Raw genomic sequence first — 25831 nt, 5'->3', positions numbered from 1 at the left:
GTGCCATGACTAACCTTTCGAAGCACTTCATGATGATGGATGTCAGAGCCATTGGACGATAGTCATTAAGGCACGCTGCTTGGCTTTTATTTGGTGCAGGGATGATGGTCATCTTCTTGAAGCAGATAGGGACCTGAGATTGTTGTAAAGAGAGGTTGAGGATGTCTGCGAATACCCCCGCCAGCTGATCCGCGCAAGACCTGAGTGCCTGTCCGGGAACCCCATCCGGGCCAGTGGGTTGACCTTCGAGAAGTCTGCTCTGACATCTGCAATGGTGATCTCAGATACAAGTTCATCCGAGGCTTCTGGGGTGGAGGGCTTGCTTTCGCTGACCTCTTGCTCAAAGCGTGCATAGAATGCGTTGAGCTCATCAGGGAGGGGTGGATTGGAGCCGGAGATTTTGCATGCCTTTATCTTGTAACCCGTTCTGTCTTGCAGAACTTGTCATAGTTGGCGGGGCTTCATGTGGCTAGCCTGGGACTTGAGCTTGGTCCGGTACTATAGATAGAACACTACAGCGCAGTACAGTCCCTTCGGCCCTCGATGTTGCGCCTGTCTTTTGCCACCTTTGATGGATCTCCTTAGATCATATCTGGCTTCCTTGGAGAGGTCAGGGTCGCGTGACTTGAATGCCTCAGACCTAGACTTCAGCAAGCAGTGGATATCCCTGTTCATCCAGGGTTTCCGGTTAGGAAACTCGCGGATTTGTTTCTTTGGCACACAGTCTTCTACACACTTACTAATGAAGTCAGTTACTGTAGTGGTGTACTCGTTCAGGCTGGTCGCAGAGTTTTTAAATACTGACCTGTCCACTGACTCTAAGCAGTCCTGTAGGAGATCATCCGATTCCTCAGACCAACATTGCACAACAAGATTGCACCCCCCACCCCCCGTAACCAGACTGGTTACGTGGAATGTTCGTGGAATGAATGGGCCGGTCAAATGAGCCCGTGTGTTCGCACTCCTGAGACTGTTAAAAGCGGATGTGGCCATGCTACAGGAGACACACTTGAAGCTGGGAGACCAATTCAGATTGAAGAAGGGATGGGTCGGACAGGTGTTTCATTCGGGACTGGTCTTTAAAATAAGTGGGGTGGCCATCTTGATTAACAAGAGGGTGGCATTTGAGGTGGGGTGGATAGAGGCAGACCTGGGGGTCGATTTATTATGGTCAGTGGGAAGCTGGAGGGAATGGCGGTGGTGCTGGTAAATATATACGCCCCAAACTGGGATGATGTCGCATTTGTTAGGAAGGTGCTGGGAAAGATCCCAGACCTGGACTCGCACCGGCTGGTTATGGGGGGTGACTTCAACATGGTCCTGGATCTGAGACTGGACTGGTCAAGTTCTAGGTCAGGGAAAGTATCAGCAATGACGAAGGAGTTGCGGGGGTTCATGGAACGCATGGGAGGGGTGGATCCGTGGAGATTTGGGAGGCCAAGGAATATTCATTTTACTCCCATGTGCACAGGTATACTCCAGGATAGATTTCTTTGCACTGGATAAAACACTGTTAGCGGGGGTGGAGGACACGGAGTGCTCAGCAATCGGGCAAGCACGGGAAAGTCTCAGCGGCCACAGTGGAGATTAGATGCCGGGCTGCTAGCGGACGATAAGATCGTGAGCGAGTGAGGGAGGCCATCCAGGGGTAGACAAAAAACAATGATACGGGGGAGACTGCGGCGGGAGTGGTTTGGGAGACATTGAAGGCAGTTATCAGAGAGGAATTTATTTTGAATCGAGCCCATAGGGAGAAAACCAAGCGGGCGGAGCTGGAGAGATTGGTAGGAGAAACCTTACAGGTGGACAGGAGGTATGCGGAGTCTCCGAATGAGGAGCTCCTGAGGGAGCGTCAGAGACTCCAAATGGAATTTGGGATCCTTTCCACAGGTAAGGCGGAGGGACAGCTGACGAGGGCAAAAGGGGCAATATAGGAATATGGGGAGAAAGCTAGCAGGATGATTTGATTTGATTTGATTTATTATTGTCACATGTATTAGTATACAGTGAAAAGTATTGGTTCTTGCATGCTGGACAAACAATGCATACCGTACATAGGGAAGGAAGGAGAGACTGCAGAATATAATGTTACAGTTATAGCAAGGTGTAGAGAAAAGATCGACTTAATACGAGGTAGGTCCATTCAAACGTCTGGTGGCAGCAGGGAAGAAGCTGTTCTTGAGTCGGTTGGTAAGTGACCTCAAACTTTGGTATCTTTTTCCTGACAGAAGAAGGTGGAAGAGAGTATGTCCGGGGTGCGTGGGGTCCTTAATTATGCTGGCTGCCTTTCTGAGGCAGCGGGAATTATAGGTAGAGTCAATGGATGGGAGGCTGGTTTGCGTGAAGGGCTGGGCTACATTCACAACCTTTTGTAGTTTCCTGTGTCTTGGGCAGAGCAGGCTCCATACCAAACAGTGATACAACCAGAAGGAATGCTTTCTATGGTGCATCTGTAGAAGTTGGTGAGGGTCGTAGCTGACGCGCCATATTTCCTTAGTCTTCTGAGAAAGTAGAGTCATTGGTGGGCTTTCTTAACTATAGTGTCGGCATGGGGGGACCAGGACAGGCTGTTGGTGATCTGGACACCTAAAACCTTGAAGCTCTCGACCCTTTCTACTTCATTCCCATCGATGTAAACAGGGGCATGTTCTCCACTAAGCTTCCTGAAGTCGATGACAATGTCCTTCGTTTTGTTGACATTGAGGGAGAGATTATTGTCGTCGCACCAGTTCACGAGATTCTCCATCTCATTCCTGTACTCTGTCTCGTCATTGTTTGAAATCCGACCCACTACGGTGGTGTCATCAGCAAATTTGAAAATCGAGTTGGAGGGGAATTTGGCCACACAGTCAAAGAGTATAGTAGGGGGCTGAGGACACAGCTTTGTGGGGCACTGGTGTTGAGGATGATCGTGGAGGAGGTGTTGTTGCCTATCTTTACTGATTGTGGCCTGTGGGTTAGAAAGTTCAGGATCCAGTTGCAGAGGGAGGAGCCGAAACCAAGGCCACGGAGTTTGGAGATGAGTTTCGTAGGAATCATGGTGTTGAAGGCTGAGCTGTAGTCGATTAAATAGGAGTCTGACATAGATGTCTTTGTTATCTAGGTGTTCCAGGGTAGAGTGCAGGGCCATGGAGATGGCGTCTGCTGTGGACCTGTTGCAGTGGTAGGCGAACTGTAGTGGATCAAGGCAATCCGGGAGGCTGGAGTTGATTCATGCCATGACTAACCTTTCGAAGCACTTCATGATGATGGATGTCAGAGCCACTGGATGATAGTCATTAAGGCACGCTGCTTGACTTTCTTTTGGTACAGGGATGATGGTCGTCTTCTTGATGCAGATAGGGACCTGAGATTGTTGTGAAGAGAGGTTGAAGATGTCTGCGAATACCCCCGCCAGCTGATCCGCGCAAGACCTGAGTGCTCGTCCGGGTACCCCATCCGGGCCAGTGACTTTCCATGGGTTGGCCTTCGAGAAGGGTGTGTAATCACCGTCTGCAGTGGTGATCTCAGATACAAGTTCATCCGTGGCTTCTGGGGTGGAGGGCACGCTCTCGCTGACCTCTTGCTCAAAGCGGGCATAGATTTTGTTGAGCTCATCAGGGAGGTGTGCGTTGGAGTCGACGATTTTACATGCCTTCATCTTCTAGCTTGTTATGTCTTGCAGACCTTGCCATAGACGGCGGGGATCCGTGTGACTAGCCTGGGGCCCGATCTTGGTCCTGTACTGTCTTTTGGCATCTTTGATGGATTTCTTTGGATCATATCTCGCTTTCTTGTAGAGGTCAGGGTCGCCTGACTTGAACGCCTCAGACCTAGACTTCAGGAAGCAGTGGATGGCACATCAGCTGAGGAAGCAGGAGGCGGTGGGAGAAATAAGGAAAATAAAGGATATGAGAGGGAAGGTTGTGATAGACCCAGGGGCGATTAATGACGTCTCCGTGAATTTTATAGTCGGTTATATGAGTCGGAACCCCCAGCCGGGGAGGAGGGTGTGAATCAATTCCTAAAGAGGCTAGAGTTCCCGAAGGTAGATGAGGTGCTGGTGGAAGGCCTGGGGGGTGGGGTGGGGGGGGGGCAATTTGGCTCAGGGAGTGTAGGAATTCTTAATTGAAAGAATCTTAACTCCTGGCTGGCTCGCCAATTTTTGAGAATCTTTAATTTGAAGGGATCTTAACCTGCTGAACTACGCCAAGTTTGGGGGAAGCTTAGTTGATGAATCAAAGTCCTGGCGCAATACGACAAGTTGTAAGATTTGTAATATTTCTGGACTATGCCAAGTTGTTGGATTCCTAGTATTATTCGACTGTGTAAAGTTGAAGGAATTTATATAATTTCTGATAGTTGGTTACCAGTAGCACTTTGCGAATACTGGGACTCAGCAGAAACTTCAGTTAATACTTCTCAGGTGCCAAAAAATAATTGTTTTATTTGTAGTTGCTTGATTACAATTTGAAAGTCATTTAAAAGGCAATTCGAAGCTTTCAGAGAATTACAGACATTATCTTTTTTGCTTAGGCAGACAGCTCGAAAGTAACTTATAAAAGGTCAAAGTCTGGCAATGAAACATGAAGAGAGAGAGATAGCTAATCTTCAGCTAAACTCAAAAACTCAAAGTCAAAAGTACACTACATCACTGACACAAACTAACAGACTGACAGAATCAAAGACAGAACCCCCAAAAGACAAAAACCTAAACTAACAGAAAGACTATTAAGGACAAAACTGACTAAACTAACAGAAAGACAACACAACACAAAGACACTACAGAAAGACTCTGAGAATTAAAGACAGTAATTAAGGACAGACAACACCAAAATGGCGGGCGGAAACTTTTCAGTTATACACTTTCATATCTGTCTTAAATCATCTAATCACACCCCAATATAATCCTAATTGGTTTGGGTTAGACTCAAACACATTTGATTTGATGGCAAGCCGTCCATCTTCAATGTGCAACATTAGCTTTTCTGACTTAGCTGTTATCTGCATTGTGAACAATGGAGCCTTCATGTTGCTATGGTATTCAGTCCTTGTCCTTGACAATTAGCACAAGCAGTGTCAAATTGTCTTGCAACTGTGCTGTTTTAATGTCACACTGACTTTGAAAATATGCATTTGCCAGAACAACGGACCTCAGTAAAAGTGAATTATGCTGTATAAATGGGTATTTAAAACTGGGGCTTAATATTTATGCTTAAACAGCTATCTTTTACCTATACTAGTTGTATTCGAAACACCTGGCTTCTACAGGGAGGTGATAGATGGACTGGGGGTGATGCAATCGGGTAACGCCCCAGGACCTGACGGATTCCCAGTGGAATTTTAGAAAACATTCTCTGGGTTACTTGGGCCGCTCCTGGTTCAGGCTTTTAATGAGTCTTGGGAGCTGGGAGTACTCCCCCAACGCTATCACAGGCATCAATTTCTCTCATCCTGAAGCGAGATAAGGACCCGGAGAACTGTGGATAATGCAGGCCAATTTCAATGCTGAACGTTGATGCTAAATTGTTGGCAAAGATCTTGACCACTCGAATAGAGGATTGCGTCCCAGAGGTAATCGTGGAAGAACAGACGGGATTTGTGAAGGGCAGGCACCTGACGTCCAATATTAGACGGCTTCTTAATGTTATAATGATGCCAGCGGAGGGGCTTCACAGCTCCAGGGTCCCAGGTTCGATTCCGGCTTGGGTCACTGTCTGTGCGGAGTCTGCACATCCTCCCCGTGTCTGCGTGGGTTTCCTCTGGGTGCTCCGGTTTCCTCCCACAGTCCAAAGATGTGCAGGTTAGGTGGATTGGCCATGATAAGGGGCAGCCCTTAGGGTGTGGAGGCAATGGAGGCAACACATGAGATTGGAGGGGGTGTCAGTGTGGTCATCGATTTGTAACAATCACTGGTTTGCCCCGGGGGGGGGGGGGGGGGGGCTGGATGGGGATATAAGGGATGGCGGCGGGCAGGGATTGAGAGATTTGGGGACCTATTCATTCAGGAGGGTTTCCCGACCTTGGAGGCATTAGAGGAGGAGTTTGAGTTGCCGGGCGGGAACGGGTTTCGGTACCTCCAGTACGGGATTTTGTCTGGAGGCAGGTTCCTGGCTTCCCTCACCTCCCCCTGAGGGGGTTAAAGATAAAGTGATGTCAAAAACAGAGGTTGGAGAGGGGAGGGTCTCGGAGATATACAAGGAGTTGATGGAGTGGGAAGGGATCCCTACAGGGAGGTGACGAGGAAGTGGGAAGAGGAGCTGGGTGGAGAGATAGAATTCGAGCTGTGGGAAAAAGCCCTGAAGAGAGTCAATTCATCCTCGTCGTGTGCCAGACTTAGCTTGATCCAGTTCAAGGTGATCCACAGGGCCCACATGACGGTAGCCCAGATGAGCAGGTTCTTTGAGGAGGTGGAGGACAGATGTGGGCAGCGTGGGGGTAGCCGGCAAACCATGTACATATGTTTTGGGCTTGTCCGAAATTGAGGGAATTCTGGCAGGGATTTACAGACGTTATGTCAGAGGTTCTGGAAGGAAGGGTAACTCAGAGTCCAGAATTGGCAATATATGGGGTATCGGAAGGGGGCCAAGGGAGGGGGAGGGAGGCCGATGCTCTGGCCTTCTCCTCCCTGGTGTTCCGGAGATGGATTTTGCTGGGATGGAGGGACCCGGAGCCCCCGAAGTCAGGAGTGTGGGTCAGCGATATGGCAGGGTTTCTCAGTCTGGAGAAAATTAAATTTGCTTTGAGAGGATCAATTCAAGGGTTCGCCCTGAGATGGCAGCTGTTCATAGACTACTTCAAGGAAAATTGAACGTCAGCAGTAAGGGGGGCGGGGGTGGGGGGAAACAGGAGGCATGGCAATGTTACAACGGGACAGAGAATATAGTTTGCGGCAGCTAGGGAATAGAGCAGGGGGAGTAGGGGGTGTTGTTCTGTAGGTTTTTTTTTCTTTCTTTACGTGTGTCAGCCTGTGTGGTTGTTTAAGGGATGTTAATGTGTTAAACTGTGAAAAGTACAAATGCTTCAATAAAATATTTTCCAAAAAAACTCAACCTGTGAGTGTGAACTCATGTCAGTGTGTGTGCTCCAGAGTTGAGAGATTGGTTTATAAGGAGAGACTGAGTAGACTGGGACTATACTTATTGGAATTTAGAAGAATAAATAGGAACATATAAAATTATGAAGGGATAGTTAAGATAGAAGCAGGAAGGTTGTTTCCACTGGCTGATGAACCTGGAACTAGGGGGCATAGCCTCAAAAAACGAGGGAGCATATTTAGGACCGTTTTGAGGAGGAACCTCTTCACCCAAAGGGTTGTGAATCTATGGAAATTTCTGCCCAATAAAGCAGCTGTTTTTAAGAATGAGTAGCCTCCGAAAGCTAGTGACATCAAAACAAACCTGTTGGACTTTAACCTGGTGTTGTAAGACTTCTTACTGTGCGCACCCCAGTCCAACGCCGACATCTCCACAGAATGTTTTTAATGCAAAGATGGATAGATTTTTGAAGTCAGCGAGGGTGAACTCAGTCGCGCCTGGTTTAGTTTCTCTGCACTCTGGCCAGTGGCAGGGAGATTATTGTGGAGTTTGGCATGAGTTTGCTGCTTCAGATCCAAACAGCCGCTCTGATCATTGCTCCTCAGTTAAACTTGCCCCTTGGCCGGCAGTCACCTCCGAGCAGTCAGCAAGAGAGCCGGCCCGGAGCCCGCGGAGAGCCCGAGACAGCGACCCGGAGCCCGCGGAGAGCCCGAGACAGCGACCCGGAGCGGAGAGCCCGAGACAGCGACCCGGAGCCCGCGGAGAGCCCGAGACAGCGACCCGGAGCCCGCGGAGAGCCCGAGACAGCGACCCGGAGCCCGCGGAGAGACCGGCCAGGGGAGAGCGGCCCGAGATCCCGGACAAGGTGACTGTGGAGGTTGCAGGCGGGTTAATTCCGGGCCGGTCTTCGGCTCCTCCCCGCCTCGGATTCGGGATCAGAGCAACAGCGAGGCCTAATGGAGAGAGTGTGTGTGTGAGAAAGGGAGTGATGGAGAGAATAAAATAGAGAGAGAAATAGTGTGGGAGAGAGTGGGTGAGAGAAATGGAGTGTGTAAGAGAGAAATAAAGATCGAGAAATAGAGAGACAGAGAAATCGAGTGTGGGAGTGAGAGCGAGAAGTAGAGAGAGGGTATGAAAGAGAAATAGTGTGTGGGAGGGGAGTAAAAGTGTGAGAGATAGAGAAAGTACGAGAGAGATAAAGTGTGGGAGAGAAATAAAGATTGAGAAATAGAGTGGCACAGAGACATATAGAGAAAGATTGTGCGTGTGAGAGAAATAAAGATTGAGAAATAGAGTGTGGGACAGAGAAATATATAGAGTAGTGAGAGGGAAGTTGTGAGAGAAGTAGAGAGATAAAATAGGAAATTGAGTGAGAGATTTAGAGAGAGAAATAGTAAATAGAGTATGAGAGTGAAATAGATGGGGAGTGAAAATAGGAAATAGAGGGAGAGAAATAGAGAGAAAAAGGGTGGGAAATAGAGAGAATTAGGCAACGAAATAAAGAGAGGAAATTAGGGAGAGATAAATACAAAGGGAGAGCTAAATAGAGGGAGAGAAAAAGAGGGAGTGAGAAAAATAAATGGAGAGTTATCCATGTTCGTGTACGTCATTACCTATATTCCTGTGTCTTTGTGTACCTGTGTGTCACTGTGATCCTATGTGTGAGTGGAGTGTTCTGTGTGTTGCTGTGTCTTGTCTGTTGCCATATGTTCATGTGTTACTTCAGTTCCTGGAGCAGGACACAGGCTGCAGGGTTGCTGGGAGAGGTGAGTGCATATTTAAAAGAGACTTCAGTTCCTGGAGCAGGATGCAGGGTTGCTGGGAGAGGCGAGTGCATATTTAAAAGAGACTTCATTTCCTGGAGCAGGCCACAGGCTGCAGGGTTGCTGGGAGAGGTGAGTGCATATTTAAAAGAGACTTCAGTTCCTGGAGCAGGCCACAGGCTGCAGGGTTGCTGGGAGAGGTGAGTGCATATTTAAAAGAGACTTCATTTCCTGCAGCAGGCCACAGGCTGCAGGGTTGCTGGGAGAGGTGAGTGCATATTTAAAAGAGCTTAGTTTACAGGTCGAGTGGCAGTTGGAGACTTCACTTCCTGGAGCGGGCCTATTGGCTCATTGGAAATCAGGCAGGGTACAAAAGGTGTGGCAGGAGTGCCTTTAGACACGGAGTGCTGATTGGAACAGAGTGCATCTGAGGTTAGGTGAGTGCTGATTGGAACAGAGTGCATCTGAGTTTAGGTGAGTGCTGATTGGAACAGAGTGCATCTGAGTTTAGGTGAGTGCTGATTGGAACAGAGTGCATCTGAGTTTGGGTGAGTGGCGAGAGAGGGCAGTGTTTTTGTTGGTGTTCGGGTTTATCCTTGAGGTTCTATAACATTTAAAAAAAAAAAATTATTTAAATGAATTAACTAGTTGAATATGGCTGGACAGGTGATGTGCTGTTGCTGTATGATGATGGAACTGGTGGATCCCATTGAGACCGTCAGTGACCACATCTGCAGCAAGTGTTGGCTGCTCGAGGAACTTCGGCTCAGAATTGATGAGCTGGAGACCGAGCTGCACACACTGTGGCACATCGGGGAGGGGGAAAATTACCTGGACGCTTTGTTTCAGGAGGCAGTCACACCCGGTAGAATAAGTACTGTTAATTCGGTCAGTGATCAGGGACAGAGTGGTGTAACTGCAAGGGAGGCAGGTAGGGGGATCCTGAGTTTAGGAGTTGAGGAGCCTCAGCCCTTGACCTTGTCCAACAGGTATGAGGTACTTGCTCCCTGTGTGGATGAGGAAGAGGGCTGTAGGGAGGATGCGTTGACTGACCACTGCATCATGGTACAGGAAGCCATTCAAGAGGGGGGAGCAAAAAGACAAGTGGTAGTTGTAGGGGATTCTATAATTAGGGGGATTGATGGCATCCTTTGTAAGCCAGATCGTGAGTCCCGCATGGTATGTTGCCTGCCCGGTGCCAGGGTGAGGGACCTCTCTGATCGGCTTGAAAGGATTTTGGAGAGGGAGGGGGAGGATCCAGTTGTTGTGGTCCACGTTGGGACTAACAACATAGGTAAGACTAGGAAAGAGGACCTGTTTTGGGATTATCAAACACTAGGGACTAAATTAACAAACAGGTCCTCCAGGGTTATAATCTCTGGATTACTACCCAAGCCACGTGCCAATTGGCATAGGGTTGAGAAAATTAGGGAAGTTAACACGTGGCTAAAGGAGTGGTGCGGGAAAGAGGGATTCCAATTTCATGGGGCATTGGCATCAGTACTGGGGCAGGAGGGACCTGTACCGTTGGGACGGTCTTCACCTGAACCATTCTTGGACCAGTGTTCTAGCGAATAGGATAAATAGGTTGGTCACAAGGACTTTAAACTAGCAAGTTGGGGGGAAGGGAAGGGTAAAGCTATGGACAGTATAATGGTTAATGGAGAGCAAGGCAGCAGGTTACGTGACAGGTTATTATGTAGAGATATGGGTTCAAAGACAAGGAAAATTAAGAGAAAGGGTAAGAGGAAAAATAATTTGTGAAAAGTTACTGATCAAGGTGTTAGGATTCATAACAAGGACATAAATAACAGCACAAGTGTACTTTACCTGAATGCTCGTAGTATACGGAATAAGGTGAATGAGTTGATGGCGCAAATCATCGTGAATGACTATGATTTAGTGGCCATTACTGAAACATGGTTAAAAGATGGTCACGACTGGGAGTTAAATATCCAAGGGTATCAGACTATACGAAAGGATAGAATGGACGGTAAGGGCGGTGGTGTAGCTTTGTTGTTTAAGGATGGCATCCGGGCAATAGTAAGGGATGATATTGGTGCTATGGAGGACAAGGTTGAATGAATTTGGGTGGAAATCAGGAATAGTAAGGCGAAAAGGTCACTGATAGGAGTAGTCTATAGGCCACCAAATAGTAACAGGATGGTAGGGCAGGCAATAAGCAAAGAAATAACGGATGCATGTAGAAATGGTACAGCGGTTATCATGGGAGATTTTAATCTGCATGTCGATTGGTTTAACCAGGTTGGTAAAGGCAGCCTTGAGGAGGAGTTTATAGAATGTGCCCGGGATAATTTCCTGGAACAGTATGTAATGGAACCTACAAGGGAACAAGCGGTCCTAGATCTGGTCCTGTGTAATGAGGCAGGATTGATTAATGATCTCATAGTTCGGATCGTCTTGGAAGGAGCGACCACAATATGGTGGAATTTAAAATACAGTTGGAGGATGACAAGGTAAAATCAAACACAAGTGTTTTGTGCTTAAACAAAGGCGATTACAATGGGATGAGAGAAGAACTAGCTAAGGTAGACTGGGAGCAAAGACTTCATGGTGAAACAGTTGAGGAACAGTGGATGTCCTTCCGAGCGATCTTTCACAGTGTTCAGAAAAGGTTCATACCGACAAAAAAGAAAGACGGTAGAAAGGGGAAAAATCGACCGTGGATATCTAAGGAGGTGAGGGAGAGTATCAAATTGAAGGAAAAAACATACAAAGTGGCAAAAATTAGTGGGAGACTAGAGGACTGGGAAGTCTTTAGGGGACAACAGAAAGCTACTAAAAAAGCTATAAAGAAGAGTAAGGTAGACTATGAAAGTAAACTTGCTCAGAACATAAAAGCAGATAGTAAAAGCTTCTCCAAATAATAAAAGGGGCAGCACGGTAGCATTGTGGATCGCACAATTGCTTCACAGCTCCAGGGTCCCAGGTTTGATTCCGGCTTGGGTCACTGTCTGTGCGGAGTCTGCACGTCCTCCCCGTGTGTGCGTGGGTTTCCTCCGGGTGCTCCGGTTTCCTCCCACAGTCCAAAGATGTGCAGGTTAGGTGGATTGGCCATGATAAATTGCCCTTGGTGTCAAAATTGCCCTTAGTGTTGGGTGGGGTTACTGGGTTATGGGGATAGGGTGGAGGTGTTGACTTTGGGTAGGGTGCTCTTTCCAAGAGCCGTTGCAGACTCGATGGGCCGAATGGCCTCCTTCTGCACTGTAAATTCTATGATCTATGATAAGACAAAAAAGAGTGGCTAAGGTAAATATTGGTCCTTTGGAAGATGAGAAGGGAGATTTAATAATAGGAGACGGGGAAATGGCTGAGGAGCTGAACAGGTTTTTTGGGTCAGTCTTCACAGTGGAAGACACAAATAACATGCCAGTGACTGATGGAAATAAAGATATGATAGGTGAGGACCTTGAGATGATTGTAATCACTAAGGAGGCAGTATTGGAGAAGCTAATGGGGCTAAAGGTAGACAAGTCTCCTGGCCCTGATGGGATGCATCCCAGAGTGTTAAAAGAGATGGCTAGGGAAATTGTAAACGCACTAGTGATAATTTATCAAAATTCACTAGACTCTGGGGTGGTCCCAGAGGATTGGAAAGTACAAAACGTGACACTGTTTAAAAAAGGAGGTCGGCAGAAAGCGGGTAATTATAGGCTGGTAAGCTTAACTTCGGTTGTAGGGAAAATGCTGGAATCTATCATTAAGGAGGAAATAGCGGGGCACCTGGAGGGAAATTGTCCCATTGGGCAGACGCAACATGGGTTCACAAAGGGTAGGTCGTGTCTGACTGATTTGGTAGAATTTTTTGAGGATGTTACCAGTGCAGTAGATAACGGGGAGCCAATGGATGTGGTATATCTGGATTTCCAGAAAGCTTTTGACAAGGTGCCACACAAAAGGTTGCTGCATAAACTAAAGATGCATGGCATTGAGGGTAAAGTGGTAGCATGGGTAGAGGATTGTTTAACTAACAGAAAGCAAAGAGTGGGGATAAATGGGTGTTTCTCTGGTTGGCAACCTGTAACTAGTGGGGTCCCTCAAGGATCAGTGTTGGGCCCGCAGTTGTTCACAATTTACATAGATGATTTGGAGTTGGGGACCAAGTGCAATGTGGCAAAGTTTGCAGACGACACTAAGATGAGTGGTAAAGCAAAAAGTGCAGAGGATACCGGAAGTCTGCAGAAGGATTTGGATAGGTTAGGTGAATGGGCTAGGGTCTGGCAGATTGAATTCAATGTTGCCAAGTGTGAGGCTATCCATTTTGGGAGGAATAACAGCAGAATGGATTATTATTTAAACGGTCAGATGTTAAAACATGCTGCTGTGCAGAGGGACCTGGGTGTGCTGGTGCACGAGTCGCAAAACGTTGGTGTGCAGGTGCAACAAGTGATTAAAAAGGCTAATCGAGTTTTGTCTTTCATTGCTAGAGGGATGGAGTTCAAGACTAGGGAGGTTATGCTGCAATTGTATAAGGTGTTGGTGAGGCCGCATCTGGAGTATTGTGTTCAGTTTTGGTCTCCTTACCTGAGAAAGGACATATTGGCACTGGAGGGAGTGCAGAGGAGATTCACTAGGTTGATCCCAAAATTGAGGGGATTAGATTATGACGAGAGGTTGAGTAGACTGGGACTGTACTCATTGGAGTTTAGAAGGATGCGGGGGGATCTTATAGAAACATATAAAATTATGAAGGGAATAGATAGGATAGATGTGGGCAGGTTGTTTCCACTGGTCGGGGAAAGCAGAACTAGGAGGCATAGCCTCAAAATAAGGGGAAGTAGATTTAGGACCGAGTTTAGGAGGAACTTCTTCACCCAAAGGGTTGTGAATCTCTGGAATTCCTTGCCCAGTGAAGCAGTTGAGGCTCCTTCTTTAAACGTTTTTAAGAAAAAGATAGATACCTTTCTAAAGAATAAAGGGATTCGGGGGTATGGTGTATGTACCAGAGAGTGGAGCTGAGTCCACAAAGATCAGCCATGATCTCATTGAATGGCGGAGCAGGCTTGAGGGGCCAGATATCCTACTCCTGTTCCTAGTTCTTATGTTACCATCTGAGTCCCTGTGTCACCATGTTTTCCTGTGTGTCATTCCAAATATGCCTTTGTTGCTATGTGTCCCTGTGTGTCACTGCCTGTTTTCCTGTGTTGCTATGTGTCCCTGTGTGTCACTGCCTGTGTCATAGAATCATAGAATTTATAGTGCAGAAGGAGGCCATTTGGCCCATCGAGTCTGCACCAGCCCTTGGAAAGAGCGCCCTACTTAAGCCCATGCCTCCACCCTATCCCCGCAAACCAATAACCCCACCGAACCTTTTAGACACTAAGGGGCAATTTAGCATGGCCAATCCACCTAACCTGCACATCTTTGGACTGTGCGAGGTACCTGGAGCACTCGGAGGAAACCCACGCACACACTGGGAGAAAGTGCAAACTCCACACACAGTCATCCGAGGCCGGAATTGATCCCTAGAGCTGTGACGCAGCAGTGTTAACCACTGTGCCAACATGCCGCCCCTCCTGCAGTGATGTCACGGGACTGAGGTGCCCGATCTCCAACACCCACAATCACCCTCTGCTGGACAGGACCCCAGTCTGCTGAGAGATTTCTCCCTGATTCCCATTGACTCAAATTTTGATAGGTTCCCTAATGCCGTACTCGGACCTTAATGTCAAGGGCAGTCACACTCACTGCACAGCTCTTTTGTCCAGGCTGTAATGAATCAGGAGCTGAATTCCTCTGTTGGAACCCAGACTGAGCGCCACTGAGTGGGTTATTGCTGAGTAGGTTCTGCCTCATAGCATTCCATCACTTTATGGATGATTCCGTTTAACATGTTGATAGAGTCTAGTTGTAATCAAAGTTTTATTCATATAGCTGCTAGGTGAATGCATATAGCTAAGAGGCAAAAATATTAAAAGTGTTTTGACTGTGGGACACCAGTCATTGTCTCATATAATAAATTAACCATTGTATTCCAGTGTATTCAGGACTAAGAATGTATTGTTCTCTGTCTAATCAATTCTTAAGGTCTCTGCATAGCTGTGTAACATAGCCAAGTGTGAGAAAACATATCCAGTAATTTTCATAATATTGGGCACGCAGACACTAAGCTAGTTTTGATAGGCACCAGTCAATCTTAAGTAATGTCCAATGTTTGATTAACAAATCATCCTCTAAGTAACAGACATTCATTTGAACAAACACGGAGGTCTCAGCTGAGAATTAGAAGCCAATGAAAGTAAATGATGGGTTAAACCAGAGATAAGAATTCCCTTAAAAGTAGGACCTCATGGTTGAGGTCTTTGTTCCTGAATTCTTGAATCATCTATCTGTTTGTTTGTGTTAAAGTGATTTCCTTTTGTGCTTATGCTTTTTGCCATGTACTTGACTTTTTAATGTATTGTTTGATATTTTGTTTCTAAGTTTTTTTTAAAAATTTTTTTATTCAGTTCTTATTCAAGTGAGTAATTAACAATAATAAAGACCTATTTTTGACACATCCCACCAATCGGACTACCAATTCTGTATGTCCCTATACATGTCCTGCTACTTGACATACAAAGACAATGTTCCACTCGGCGGGGGGGGGGGGGGGGAGGATGGGTCTCGGGGGCTGTTGGGGCTGGGTTTTGGAGGGGGATGGGACTGGGTCTTGGAGAGCGGGGACGGATGGGTCTTTGCGGGGACAGATGGGTCTTTGGGGGGACGGTTGGGTCTTTGGGGGGACGGATGGGTCCTTGGGGGGACGGATGGGTCCTTGGGGGGACGGATGGGTCTTGGGGGGGGGGGGGGGGCGGAGGCATCTGGGGCACGGGCGGTGCAGATAGGTCCCCGGGTAGCGGAGCGGATGGTTCTCGGGGGCAGTGGGGGGATGGGTATCGGCGGAGGGGAACGGATGGGGGGCGAGGGGGTGGATAGGTCTCGGGGAGGGGCATGGGTCTTGTGGGGGGGGGGGGGGGGCACCTGTATCCTGGGTGACACCTGTATCCTGGGTGACTTGGAGTTCCCTGGGCAGCTTTCACACAGGCCCTCCCCACTCCCTGATGCGCGGCACCCATTCGGCCGCTCTCACAAACCCGGCTCCTCCATCAGGCGCTCCGTCCCTGTTTCGCCATGTGTTCCCCTGTATTATTCCCCATGTTCCTGTGCTGCTATGTATTCCTGTTTGTCACCGCCTGTGTTCTGTGTTGCTAAAGATTCCTGTGTGTCACTGCTTGTTTTCCTGTGTTTCTATGTGTTCTTGTGTGTCACTGCCTGCGTCCTATGTTGCTATGTAGTCCTATGTTCCACTGCTGTGTTCTGCGTTATGCTATGTTCCCATGTGTCTTTTCCCTTGTTCCTGTGTGTTGCTACCCGTGTTATCAGCAGTGCCTGTGACTATAGCAATGATTTTCTCCAAATCTGCTGTGTCTCACACAGAGTGACGTACTTGCACAGCATTTCCACAGCATGGGTGGACTGCAAGAAGATCAGCCGGCTGTCCGGTTGTTCCGGGAGTACCTGAGAATCAGAACTGTACACCCTCAGCCAGACTATGGTAAGCTGGATGGAAATTGAGACTCTGAACTCAGACCTAACCTGCGGGACATACCTTCAACTTGTAGATGCTCACACACACCAGCTTACATATGCTATTTGTTCGGCCAAATGTTTCTCTTTTTTTCTTGCTAACTTTGTTTCTACTGCTCAAGAGTGGGGGGGGGGGAGAGGGGAGATGTTAATGTTGGACAAAGATAGTTTCTATTGTTGTGGCCCACTACAAGCATCACGCATTTCTAGGATTGGTGGAGCACAGGCAGGTCAGAGTGAAGGGCCTTTCATAAAACAGTGAACCACAATGTGGCATTTTTCTACACGGGCCAACTACCACATGAGTAAGTTTGTAAGTTGGTGGGGAATTTCAGGGGGGACGGTGGTTATATTGTGTCCATTCACAATAAGGGGCTCCTTTCTCTTGGGACCCTTACGGCAGACATAGTCTTCCACCCCAACAGCCCCTATGTCAGTGGTAACTCCCTGTCCAGACTGACAGTGCTTAATGTCTACTTTAGCTTCAGCTGTTAAGCGGAAACCTTATCTGCCTTCGTAACTGAACATGAAACATCCTGCGGGGGACTCTTTGAATTAGAGTTGGGAAGTTCTATCCTGGCCAGTATTTATCCTTGACCCAACACGATCAAAGATAATGAGAGAAAACGCTGGAAATCCTCTGCCGGTCTGGCAGCACACGTGAGAGAGAACCTCATCTAATGCAGTATAGATTTGTTTATCTCGGGGCTGTTTTCCTTGGAGAAGAGAAGGTACCGAGGAGATTTAATCGAAAACCATGAGGGGTCTGGACAGAGTAGATTGGGAGAAACTGTTCCTGTTGGTGCGAGAGTGGAGACCCAGAGGACGCTGATTAAAGGCAATTAGAAAAAGAACCAGAGGCTTCATGCAGCGAGTGGTTGGGATCTGAAATGTCCTGCCTGAGACTGTGGTGGAGGCAGATTCCATATTGGCTTTCCAAAGGAAATCGGATGATTATCTGACGAGAAAGATTTTGCAGGGCTCCAGGGAAAGGTGGGGGGATTGGGATTGGGTGAGTTGCTCTTGCCAAGAGTCAGCACACAGGATGGGCTGAATGGCCTCCTGTACTGTCACCATTGGATGATTCAAGAAATGATCAGTTCCGTCTTCCTGCATTAAATTAAGCAGTGACATTTCAAAAGTAATTCATTGGTGTGCATGTACACTGGTACCTTAAGGTAGCAGGGTAGGTAGATACAGTGTTTTAAAAGTGTTACCACACCCTGGACTAGTGAGCGGTCAATTCCAGCCCCAGTTGACCCGGAGTTGCAACACAATTGAAATTAACAATTCAATCTTAGAAAAAACCTGAAGCCTTTGGCCCTTGGCTGCCCAATAACTACAGTCACTAGATTTGTAAAGTTAAGCACAATTAATTTTTATTAATAACAGTAACTATAATTAAATAGGCAGCAAATACAACTGGTTAACTATTATCAAATTCCTAAGCACCCCCCACCTCTTTAACTCACCCCACTCTCTACAAACATAGAAGGGAAAGAGGGGAAGTAAAAGAAAAAAGATAAAAGGCTCTGCTTCAGATGGATGTCTTCAGTACACCTTTCTTCCAACTTAGGCCTTCAGTTGGAGGTTTTTGCTTCCAGTCTGTAATGGTTTTTACTGTAGATTCATTCAGGTCTCAAAACTTTTTAAAAGTAAATTTAGAGTACCCAATTTTTTTTTTTCTAATTAAGGGGCAATTTAGCGTAGCCAATCCACCTAACCTGCACATTTTTGGTTTGTGGGGGTGAAACCTACGCAGACATGGGGAGAATGCAAACTCCACATGGACAGTGACCCAGGGCCGGGATTCGAATCTGGGTCCTCAGCACCGCAGTCCCAGTGCTAAGCACTGTGCCACATGCCGCCCCAGGTCTCAAAACTTCTGTGCAGGTTCACAAAACAACAGGTAGGCAGCATTTCTGGAGAAAAAGAGAGTGAGGTAGACAGAGAGAAAGAGACAGCTTCTTCTAGCATGGTAGCACAGTGGTTAGCACAGTTGCTTCACAGCTCCAGGGTCCCAGATTCGAGTCCCAGCTTGGGTCATTGTCTGTGTGGAGTCTGCACGTTCTCCCCGTGTCTGCGTGGGTTTCCTCCGGGTTTCCGGTTTCCTCCCACAGTCCAAAGATGTTCAGGTTAGGTGCATTGGCCATGCTAAATTGCCCTTCGTGTACAAAAGATTGGGTGGGGTTACTGGGTTACGGGGATAGGGTGGAGGTGTGGGCTTAGGTAGGGTGCTCTTTCCAAGGGCCGGTGCAGACTCGATGGGCCAAATGGCCTCCTTCTGCACTGTAAATTCTATGATTCTATCAGCGTCCAGGTCCCGACTCTCCCTTTCTGGGTCCTTTGAAAACTATTCCTCTCGAGTAAGATCGAGTTACTGCCTGTCGCCAGGCAGAAAACGGTCTTCGGCCAATTCATTGGCCACCAGCCAAACCAAATCCCTCCGATCACTCGGATACAAGAAAGTCTGAGTTCACAAGCTAATTCTCCAATAGCAGTGTACTATTTTGCAACTTTTGAGTTCCACATTTCCACTGTTCAACTTAAAGGTACATGTCCATTAAATATCGATGGATAAAAATGATAATCACAATGTAAAAGCAATGGGAAATAAGGGAAACAACAGGAAAGGCCTTCACACAAGGCCTATGGTGGACTTACCTTTATTAGCCGAGGCATAGAGTGGTGGTTGAGCAGGGTGGTTATGCTGGAACTGTATAAAATGTTGGTTCGGCCACAGCTAGAGTATTGTGTTCAGTTTTGGAACCCACATTACAGGAGGGATGTGATAGCACTGGAAAGGGTGCAGAGGAGATTTACCAGGATGTTGCCTGGGCTGGAGAGTGTTAGCTATGAAGAGAGAATAGATAGACTGGGTGGTTTTCCTTGAAGCGGAGGAGATTGAGATATATCAAATTATGAGGGGAATAGAGAGTGTAGATAGGGAAAATGTTTCTCTTTGGTGAGGGGATCTATGGCCAGGTGGCATAGATTTAAGGTAAGGGGAAGGAGATTTAGAGGAGATGTAAAGAAAAACATTTTCACCCAGCGGGTGGTGGGATTCTCGAACTCACTGCCTGAAAGGGTGGGGAAGGCAGAGGCCCTCACAACATTTTAGAAATATTTCGATGTGCACTTGCGATCTCAGGGCAAAGAAGGCTATGGGCCAACCCCATCCAAATGCTTCCAGCCAAGTGCTGGAAGATGGGATTAGAATAGTTAGGTGGTTGTTTTTGAGACCGGCGCAGACACGATAAGCCGAAGGACCTTTTCTGTGCTGTGGACCTCTATGACTTTGAGGTGCCATTGTGCAGCTGGGTGTGTGCAAAGTTCAACAGAAATGCAAATTCTTCCTCCCCCTTTCCTTTAATCTGATGTGTGATGATGTAGGAAGACACAGACCAATCTATTCGCCGACTAGGAACCATACTGTACAAAACTTTGGTAAGGCCACATTTGGAGTACTGTGTACAGTTCTGGTCGCCTCATTTTAGGAAGGATGTGGAAGCTTTGGAAAAGGTGCAAAGAAGATTTACCAGGATGTTGCCTGGAATGGAGAGTAGGTCTTACGAGGAAAGGTTGAGGGTGCTAGGCCTTTTCTCATTAGAACGGAGAAGGATGAGGGGCGACTTGATAGAGGTTTATAAGATGATCAGGGGAATAGATAGAGTAGACAGTCAGAGACTTTTTCCCCGGGTGGAACAAACCATTACAAGGGGACATAAATTTAAGGTGAAAGGTGGAAGATATAGGAGGGATATCAGAGGTAGGTTCTTTACCCAGAGAGTAGTGGGGGCATGGAATGCACTGCCTGTGGAAGTAGTTGAGTCGGAAACATTAGGGACCTTCAAGCAGCTATTGGATAGGTACATGGATTACGGTTAAATGATATAGTGTAGATTTATTTGTTCTCAAGGGCAGCACGGTAGCATTGTGGATAGCACAATTGCTTCACAGCTCCAGGGTCCCAGGTTCGATTCCGGCTTGGGTCACTGACTGTGCGGAGTCTGCACGTCCTCCCCGTGTCTGCGTGGGTTTCCTCCGGGTGCTCCGGTTTCCTCCCACAATCCAAAGATGTGCAGGTTAGGTGAATTGGCCAATGATAAATTGCCCTTAATGTCCAAATTGACCTTGGTGTTGGGTGAAGGTGTTGAGTTTGGGTAGGGTGCTCTTTCCAAGAGCCGGTGCGGACTCAAAGGGCCGAGTGGCCTCCTTCTGCACTGTAAATTCAATGATAATCTATGATTAATCTAGGACAAAGGTTCGGCACAACATCGTGGGCCGAAGGGCCTGTTCTGTGCTGTATTTTCTATGTTCTATGTTCTATGTACTCCATGACTGGGCCTCCGCAACTCTATGGGGTAGAGAATTCCAAAGATTTACCACCTGTCTGAATGAAGAAATTCCTCCTCAATCCTAATTGGCCTATTTGGAGACTGTGTCCCTGGTTCAAGGTTCCCTGGCCATCCTTCCTACATCTCGCCTGTCGAGCCCTGTGAGAACTGTGGTAGTGTAGTGGTTATGTCAGTGGACTAACAATCTAGAGAATGTGGGCGGCACAGTGCTTAGTACTGCTGCCTCACAGCGTCAGGGACCCGGGGTCAATTCCGGCCTTGGGTGACTGTGAAGTTTGCACATTCTCCTCGTGTCTGCATGGGTCTCCTCCAGGTGCTCCAGTTTCCTCCCACAGCCCAAAGATGTGCAAGTTAGGTGGATTGTCCGTGCTTAATTGTCCCTTAGTCCAAAGATGTGTAGGTTCGGTTATGGGGATAGGACAGGGAGTGGGCCCAGGTGGGATACTCTTATAAAGGGTCCATGTAGACCCGATGGGCTGAATGGCTTCCTTCTGCACTGTAGAATGGACCATGGACCCCACCAGTTTGAGAATGTTGAATTCAGGTTGGAAAAACCTGGAGCTGGGATCAGTAAAAGTGACCATAAAGCTATTGGCTCATCATAAAAACCAAACTGGATTCATTCACGCCCTTCAGGGGAGATGAGAGATTCTTGGTCTTCCTGAAGGTGCGGAGGGAGCGGACGTCGGGGCATATGTGTGCACTCGTTAATGGGAGCGGAGGCCCCGGCGGGTCCGCTGGAGGTGGAGGGAGCATATCGAGTGATGGCGCGAGGACTGAGAGCAGGAGAAATTCCTAGAGCCATAGTGGTGAGATTCCTCCGTTTTAAGGATAGAGAGATGGTCCTTAGATGGGCAAAGAAAACTCGGAGCAGTAAGTGGGAGAACGCGGTGATCCGCGTATATCAAGACTGGAGTGCGGAGGTGGCGAGAAGGAGGGCGAGCTTTAATCGGGCCAAGGCGGTGCTTCACAAAAAGAAGATAAAATTCGGAATGCTGCAACCGGCAAGACTGTGGGTCACATATCAAGGGAGGCACCACTACTTTGAGACGGCGGATGAGGCGTGGACTTTTATCGTGGAAGAAAAATTGGAATGAGCGGGTTATTAAAAAAAGAACGTTTGAAACAAAGTGGTGGGGCAAGTATGGGGGGGCGAAGAGGGGGGTAAAAAGGGGGGAAAGAGGAGTTTTATGTTATTAATCCTGCGATGTGGTAACTTTTCTCTCTTCCACAGGAGGTGGTGGGGGGAGGAAAGGAGGTGGAGGAGATGGGGCGTTGGCCATTGGGGGCGGGGCCAAGGGGGAAGCGCGGGCTCGGTTCCCGCGCTATGATAATCATGGCGGGAATAGGGAAGCAGGAAGGAGGGGGCGTCGCACGGTGCGAGCCGAGGTCACGGGGGGAAGCCGAGGTCGGCCAGAGTTTGCTGACTTCTGGGAGCAACATGGGGGGTGTAACTACGCTAGTGGGGGATCTAGCGGGGGGGGGAATTATTGGGCTGCTGCTGCTGGGGAGAGGGGGGAGCTGGCATGGGGTGGGATGGGCGGGGGGGCACCGCCTGGGGGGGACACAGCTGCGTGGGAACCGGGTGAGGAGCTAGAAAAAGGGGATGGCTAATCGACAAGGGGGGGGGGTAAAAAGCCCCCCAACCCGGCTGATCACGTGGAACGTGAGAGGGCTGAACGGGCCGATAAAGAGGGCACGGGTACTCGCACACCTTAAGAAACTTAAGGCAGACGTGGTTATGTTACAGGAAACGCACTTGAAACTGATAGACCAGGTGAGACTACGCAAAGGTTGGGTGGGGCAGGTGTTCCATTCGGGGCTAGATGCGAAAAACAGGGGGGTGGCTATATTGGTGGGGAAGCGGGTAATGTTTGAGGCAAAGACTATAGTGGCGGATAGCGGGGGCAGATACGTGATGGTGAGTGGCAAACTACAGGGGGAGACGGTGGTTTTGGTAAACGTATATGCCCCGAACTGGGATGATGCCAATTTTATGAGGCGTATACTAGGACGCATCCCGGACCTAGAGGTGGGAAAGTTGGTAATGGGGGGAGATTTCAATACGGTGTTGGAACCAGGGCTGGACAGGTCGAGGTCCAGGACTGGAAGGAGGCCGGCAGCAGCCAAAGTGCTTAAAGATTTTATCGAGCAGATGGGAGGAGTAGACCCGTGGAGATTTAGCAGACCTAGGAGTAAGGAGTTTTCGTTTTTCTCCTATGTCCACAAAGTCTATTCGCGAATAGACTTTTTTGTTTTGGGAAGGGCGTTGATCCCGAAGGTGAGGGGAACGGAGTATACGGCTATAGCCATTTCGGATCACGCTCCACATTGGGTGGACTTGGAGATAGGGGAGGAAACAGAAGGGCGCCCACCCTGGAGAATGGACATGGGACTAATGGCAGATGAGGGGGTGTGTCTAAGGGTGAGGGGGTGCATTGAAAAGTACTTGGAACTCAATGATAATGGGGAGGTCCAGGTGGGAGTGGTCTGGGAGGCGTTGAAGGCAGTGGTTAGAGGGGAGCTGATATCAATAAGGGCACATAAAGGAAAGCAGGAGAGTAGGGAACGGGAGCGGTTGCTGCAAGAACTTCTGAGGGTGGATAGGCAATATGCGGAGGCACCGGAGGAGGGACTGTACAGGGAAAGGCAAAGGCTACACGTAGAATTTGACTTGCTGACAACGGGTACTGCAGAGGCACAGTGGAAGAAGGCACAGGGTGTACAGTACGAATATGGGGAGAAGACGAGCAGGTTGCTGGCCCACCAATTGAGGAAAAGGGGAGCAGCGAGGGAAATAGGGGGAGTGAGGGATGAGGAAGGAGAGATGGAGCGGGGAGAGTGAATGGATTGTTCAAGGCATTTTATAAAAAATTATACGAAGCTCAACCCCCGGATGGGAGGGAGAGAATGATGGGCTTTCTGGACCGGCTGGAATTTCCCAAGGTGGAGGAGCAGGAAAGGGTGGGACTGGGAACACAGATTGAAATAGAGGAAGTAGTGAAAGGAATTAGGAGCATGCAGGCGGGGAAGGCTCCGGGACCGGATGGATTCCCAGTTGAATTTTACAGGAAATATGTGGACTTGCTCGCCCCGCTACTGATGAGGACCTTTAATGAGGCAAAGGAAAGGGGACAGCTGCCCCCGACTATGTCTGAGGCAACGATATCGCTTCTCCTAAAGAAGGAAAAGGACCCGCTGCAATGCGGGTCCTATAGACCTATTTCCCTCCTAAATGTAGACGCTAAGATTCTGGCCAAGGTAATGGCAATGAGGATAGAGGATTGTGTCCCGAGGGTGGTCCATGAGGACCAAACTGGGTTTGTGAAGGGGAGACAGCTGAATACGAATATACGGAGGCTGCTAGGGGTAATGATGATGCCCCCACCAGAGGGGGAAGCGGAGATAGTGGTGGCGATGGATGCCGAGAAAGCATTTGATAGAGTGGAGTGGGATTATCTGTGGGAGGTGCTGAGGAGATTTGGTTTTGGAGATGAGTATGTTGGATGGGTGCAGCTGTTGTATAGGGCCCCAGTGGCGAGTGTGGTCACGAATGGACGGGGATCTGCATACTTTCGGCTCCATAGAGGGACAAGGCAGGGATGCCCTCTGTCCCCATTATTGTTTGCACTGGCGATTGAGCCCCTGGCAATAGCATTGAGGGGTTCCAAGAAGTGGAGGGGAGTACTTAGAGGAGGAGAAGAACACCGGGTATCTCTGTATGCGGATGATTTGTTGTTATATGTAGCGGACCCGGCGGAGGGGATGCCAGAGATAATGCGGACACTTCGGGAGTTTGGAGAATTCTCAGGATATAAACTGAACATGGGGAAAAATGAGTTGTTTGTGGTGCATCCAGGGGAGCAGAGCAGAGAAATAGAGGACTTTCCGCTGAGGAAGGTAACAAGGGACTTTCGTTACTTGGGGATCCAGATAGCCAAGAATTGGGGTACATTGCATAGGTTAAATTTAACGCGATTGGTGGAACAAATGGAGGAGGACTTCAAGAGATGGGACATGGTATCCCTGTCACTGGCAGGGAGGGTGCAGGCGGTTAAAGTGGTAGTCCTCCCGAGATTCCTCTTTGTGTTTCAGTGCCTCCCGGTGGTGATCACGAAGGCTTTTTTCAAAAGGATCGAAAAGAGTATCATGAGTTTTGTGTGGGCCGGGAAGACCCCGAGATTGAGGAAGGGATTTTTACAGCGTAGTAGGGATAGGGGGGGGCTGGCACTACCGAGCCTAAGTGAGTACTACTGGGCCGCCAACATCTCAATGGTGAGTAAGTGGATGGGAGAAGAGGAGGGAGCGGCGCGGAAGAGATTGGAGAGGGCGTCCTGTAGGGGGACTAGCCTACAAGCTATGGTGACGGCCCCATTGCCGTTCTCACCGAAGAAATACACCACAAGCCCGGTGGTGGTGGCGACTTTGAAAATTTGGGGACAGTGGAGACGGCATAGGGGAAAGACGGGAGCCTTGGTGGGGTCCCCAATAAGAAATAACCATAGGTTTGCCCCGGGGAGAATGGACGGGGGATTTGGAATATGGCAAAGAGCAGGAGTAACGCAACTGAAAGATCTGTTTGTGGATGGGAAGTTCGCAAGTCTGGGAGCGCTGACCGAGAAATATGGGTTGCCCCAAGGGAATGCATTCCGGTATATGCAACTGAGGGCTTTTGCGAGGCAACAGGTGAGGGAATTCCCGCAGCTCCCGACGCATGAGGTGCAGGACAGAATGATCTCAAAGACATGGGTGGGGGACGGTAAGGTGTCAGATATATATAGGGAAATGAGGGACGAGGGGGAGATTATGGTAGATGAGCTGAAAGGGAAATGGGAAGAAGAGCTGGGGGAGGAGATTGAGGAGGGGCTGTGGGCGGATGCCCTAAGTAGGGTAAACTCATCGTCCTCGTGTGCCAGGCTAAGCCTGATTCAATTTAAGGTGTTACACAGGGCGCATATGACTGGAGCACGGCTCAGTAAATTTTTTGGGGTAGAGGATAGGTGTGCGAGATGCTCGAGAAGCCCAGCGAATCACACCCACATGTTCTGGTCATGTCCGGCACTACAGCGGTTCTGGGTGGGGGTGACAAAGATGCTTTCGAAAG

The 25831-nt window shown here is 48.5% G+C and overlaps 1 protein-coding gene across 6 annotated transcripts in view; it reads left to right on the top strand.

The window, feature by feature from the left end:
• The window catches only part of LOC140388218 (aminoacylase-1-like), a 96152-nt gene that overhangs the window by 4322 nt on the left and 65999 nt on the right, over positions 1 to 25831 (top strand). The window contains exons 1-2 of one of the 6 annotated variants that reach the window (XM_072472018.1): positions 7400 to 7881; positions 16220 to 16337. In XM_072472018.1, the coding sequence (XP_072328119.1) occupies positions 7471 to 7881; positions 16220 to 16337 (529 nt within the window). In that variant the 5' untranslated portion in view covers positions 7400 to 7470. Of the gene's footprint in view, positions 1 to 7399; positions 7882 to 8517; positions 8783 to 9028; positions 9048 to 16219; positions 16338 to 25831 lie in introns of those variants that run through there. The other 5 variants (XM_072472019.1, XM_072472017.1, XM_072472020.1 and 2 more) reach the window with 5 other exon arrangements.

This window comes from Scyliorhinus torazame, chromosome 13 (genome assembly GCF_047496885.1).
Source record: "Scyliorhinus torazame isolate Kashiwa2021f chromosome 13, sScyTor2.1, whole genome shotgun sequence".
Lineage (NCBI taxonomy): Eukaryota > Metazoa > Chordata > Chondrichthyes > Carcharhiniformes > Scyliorhinidae > Scyliorhinus > Scyliorhinus torazame.
Note: the sequence above shows the minus strand (reverse complement) of the source record. Positions and strands in the feature narration are given on the sequence as shown.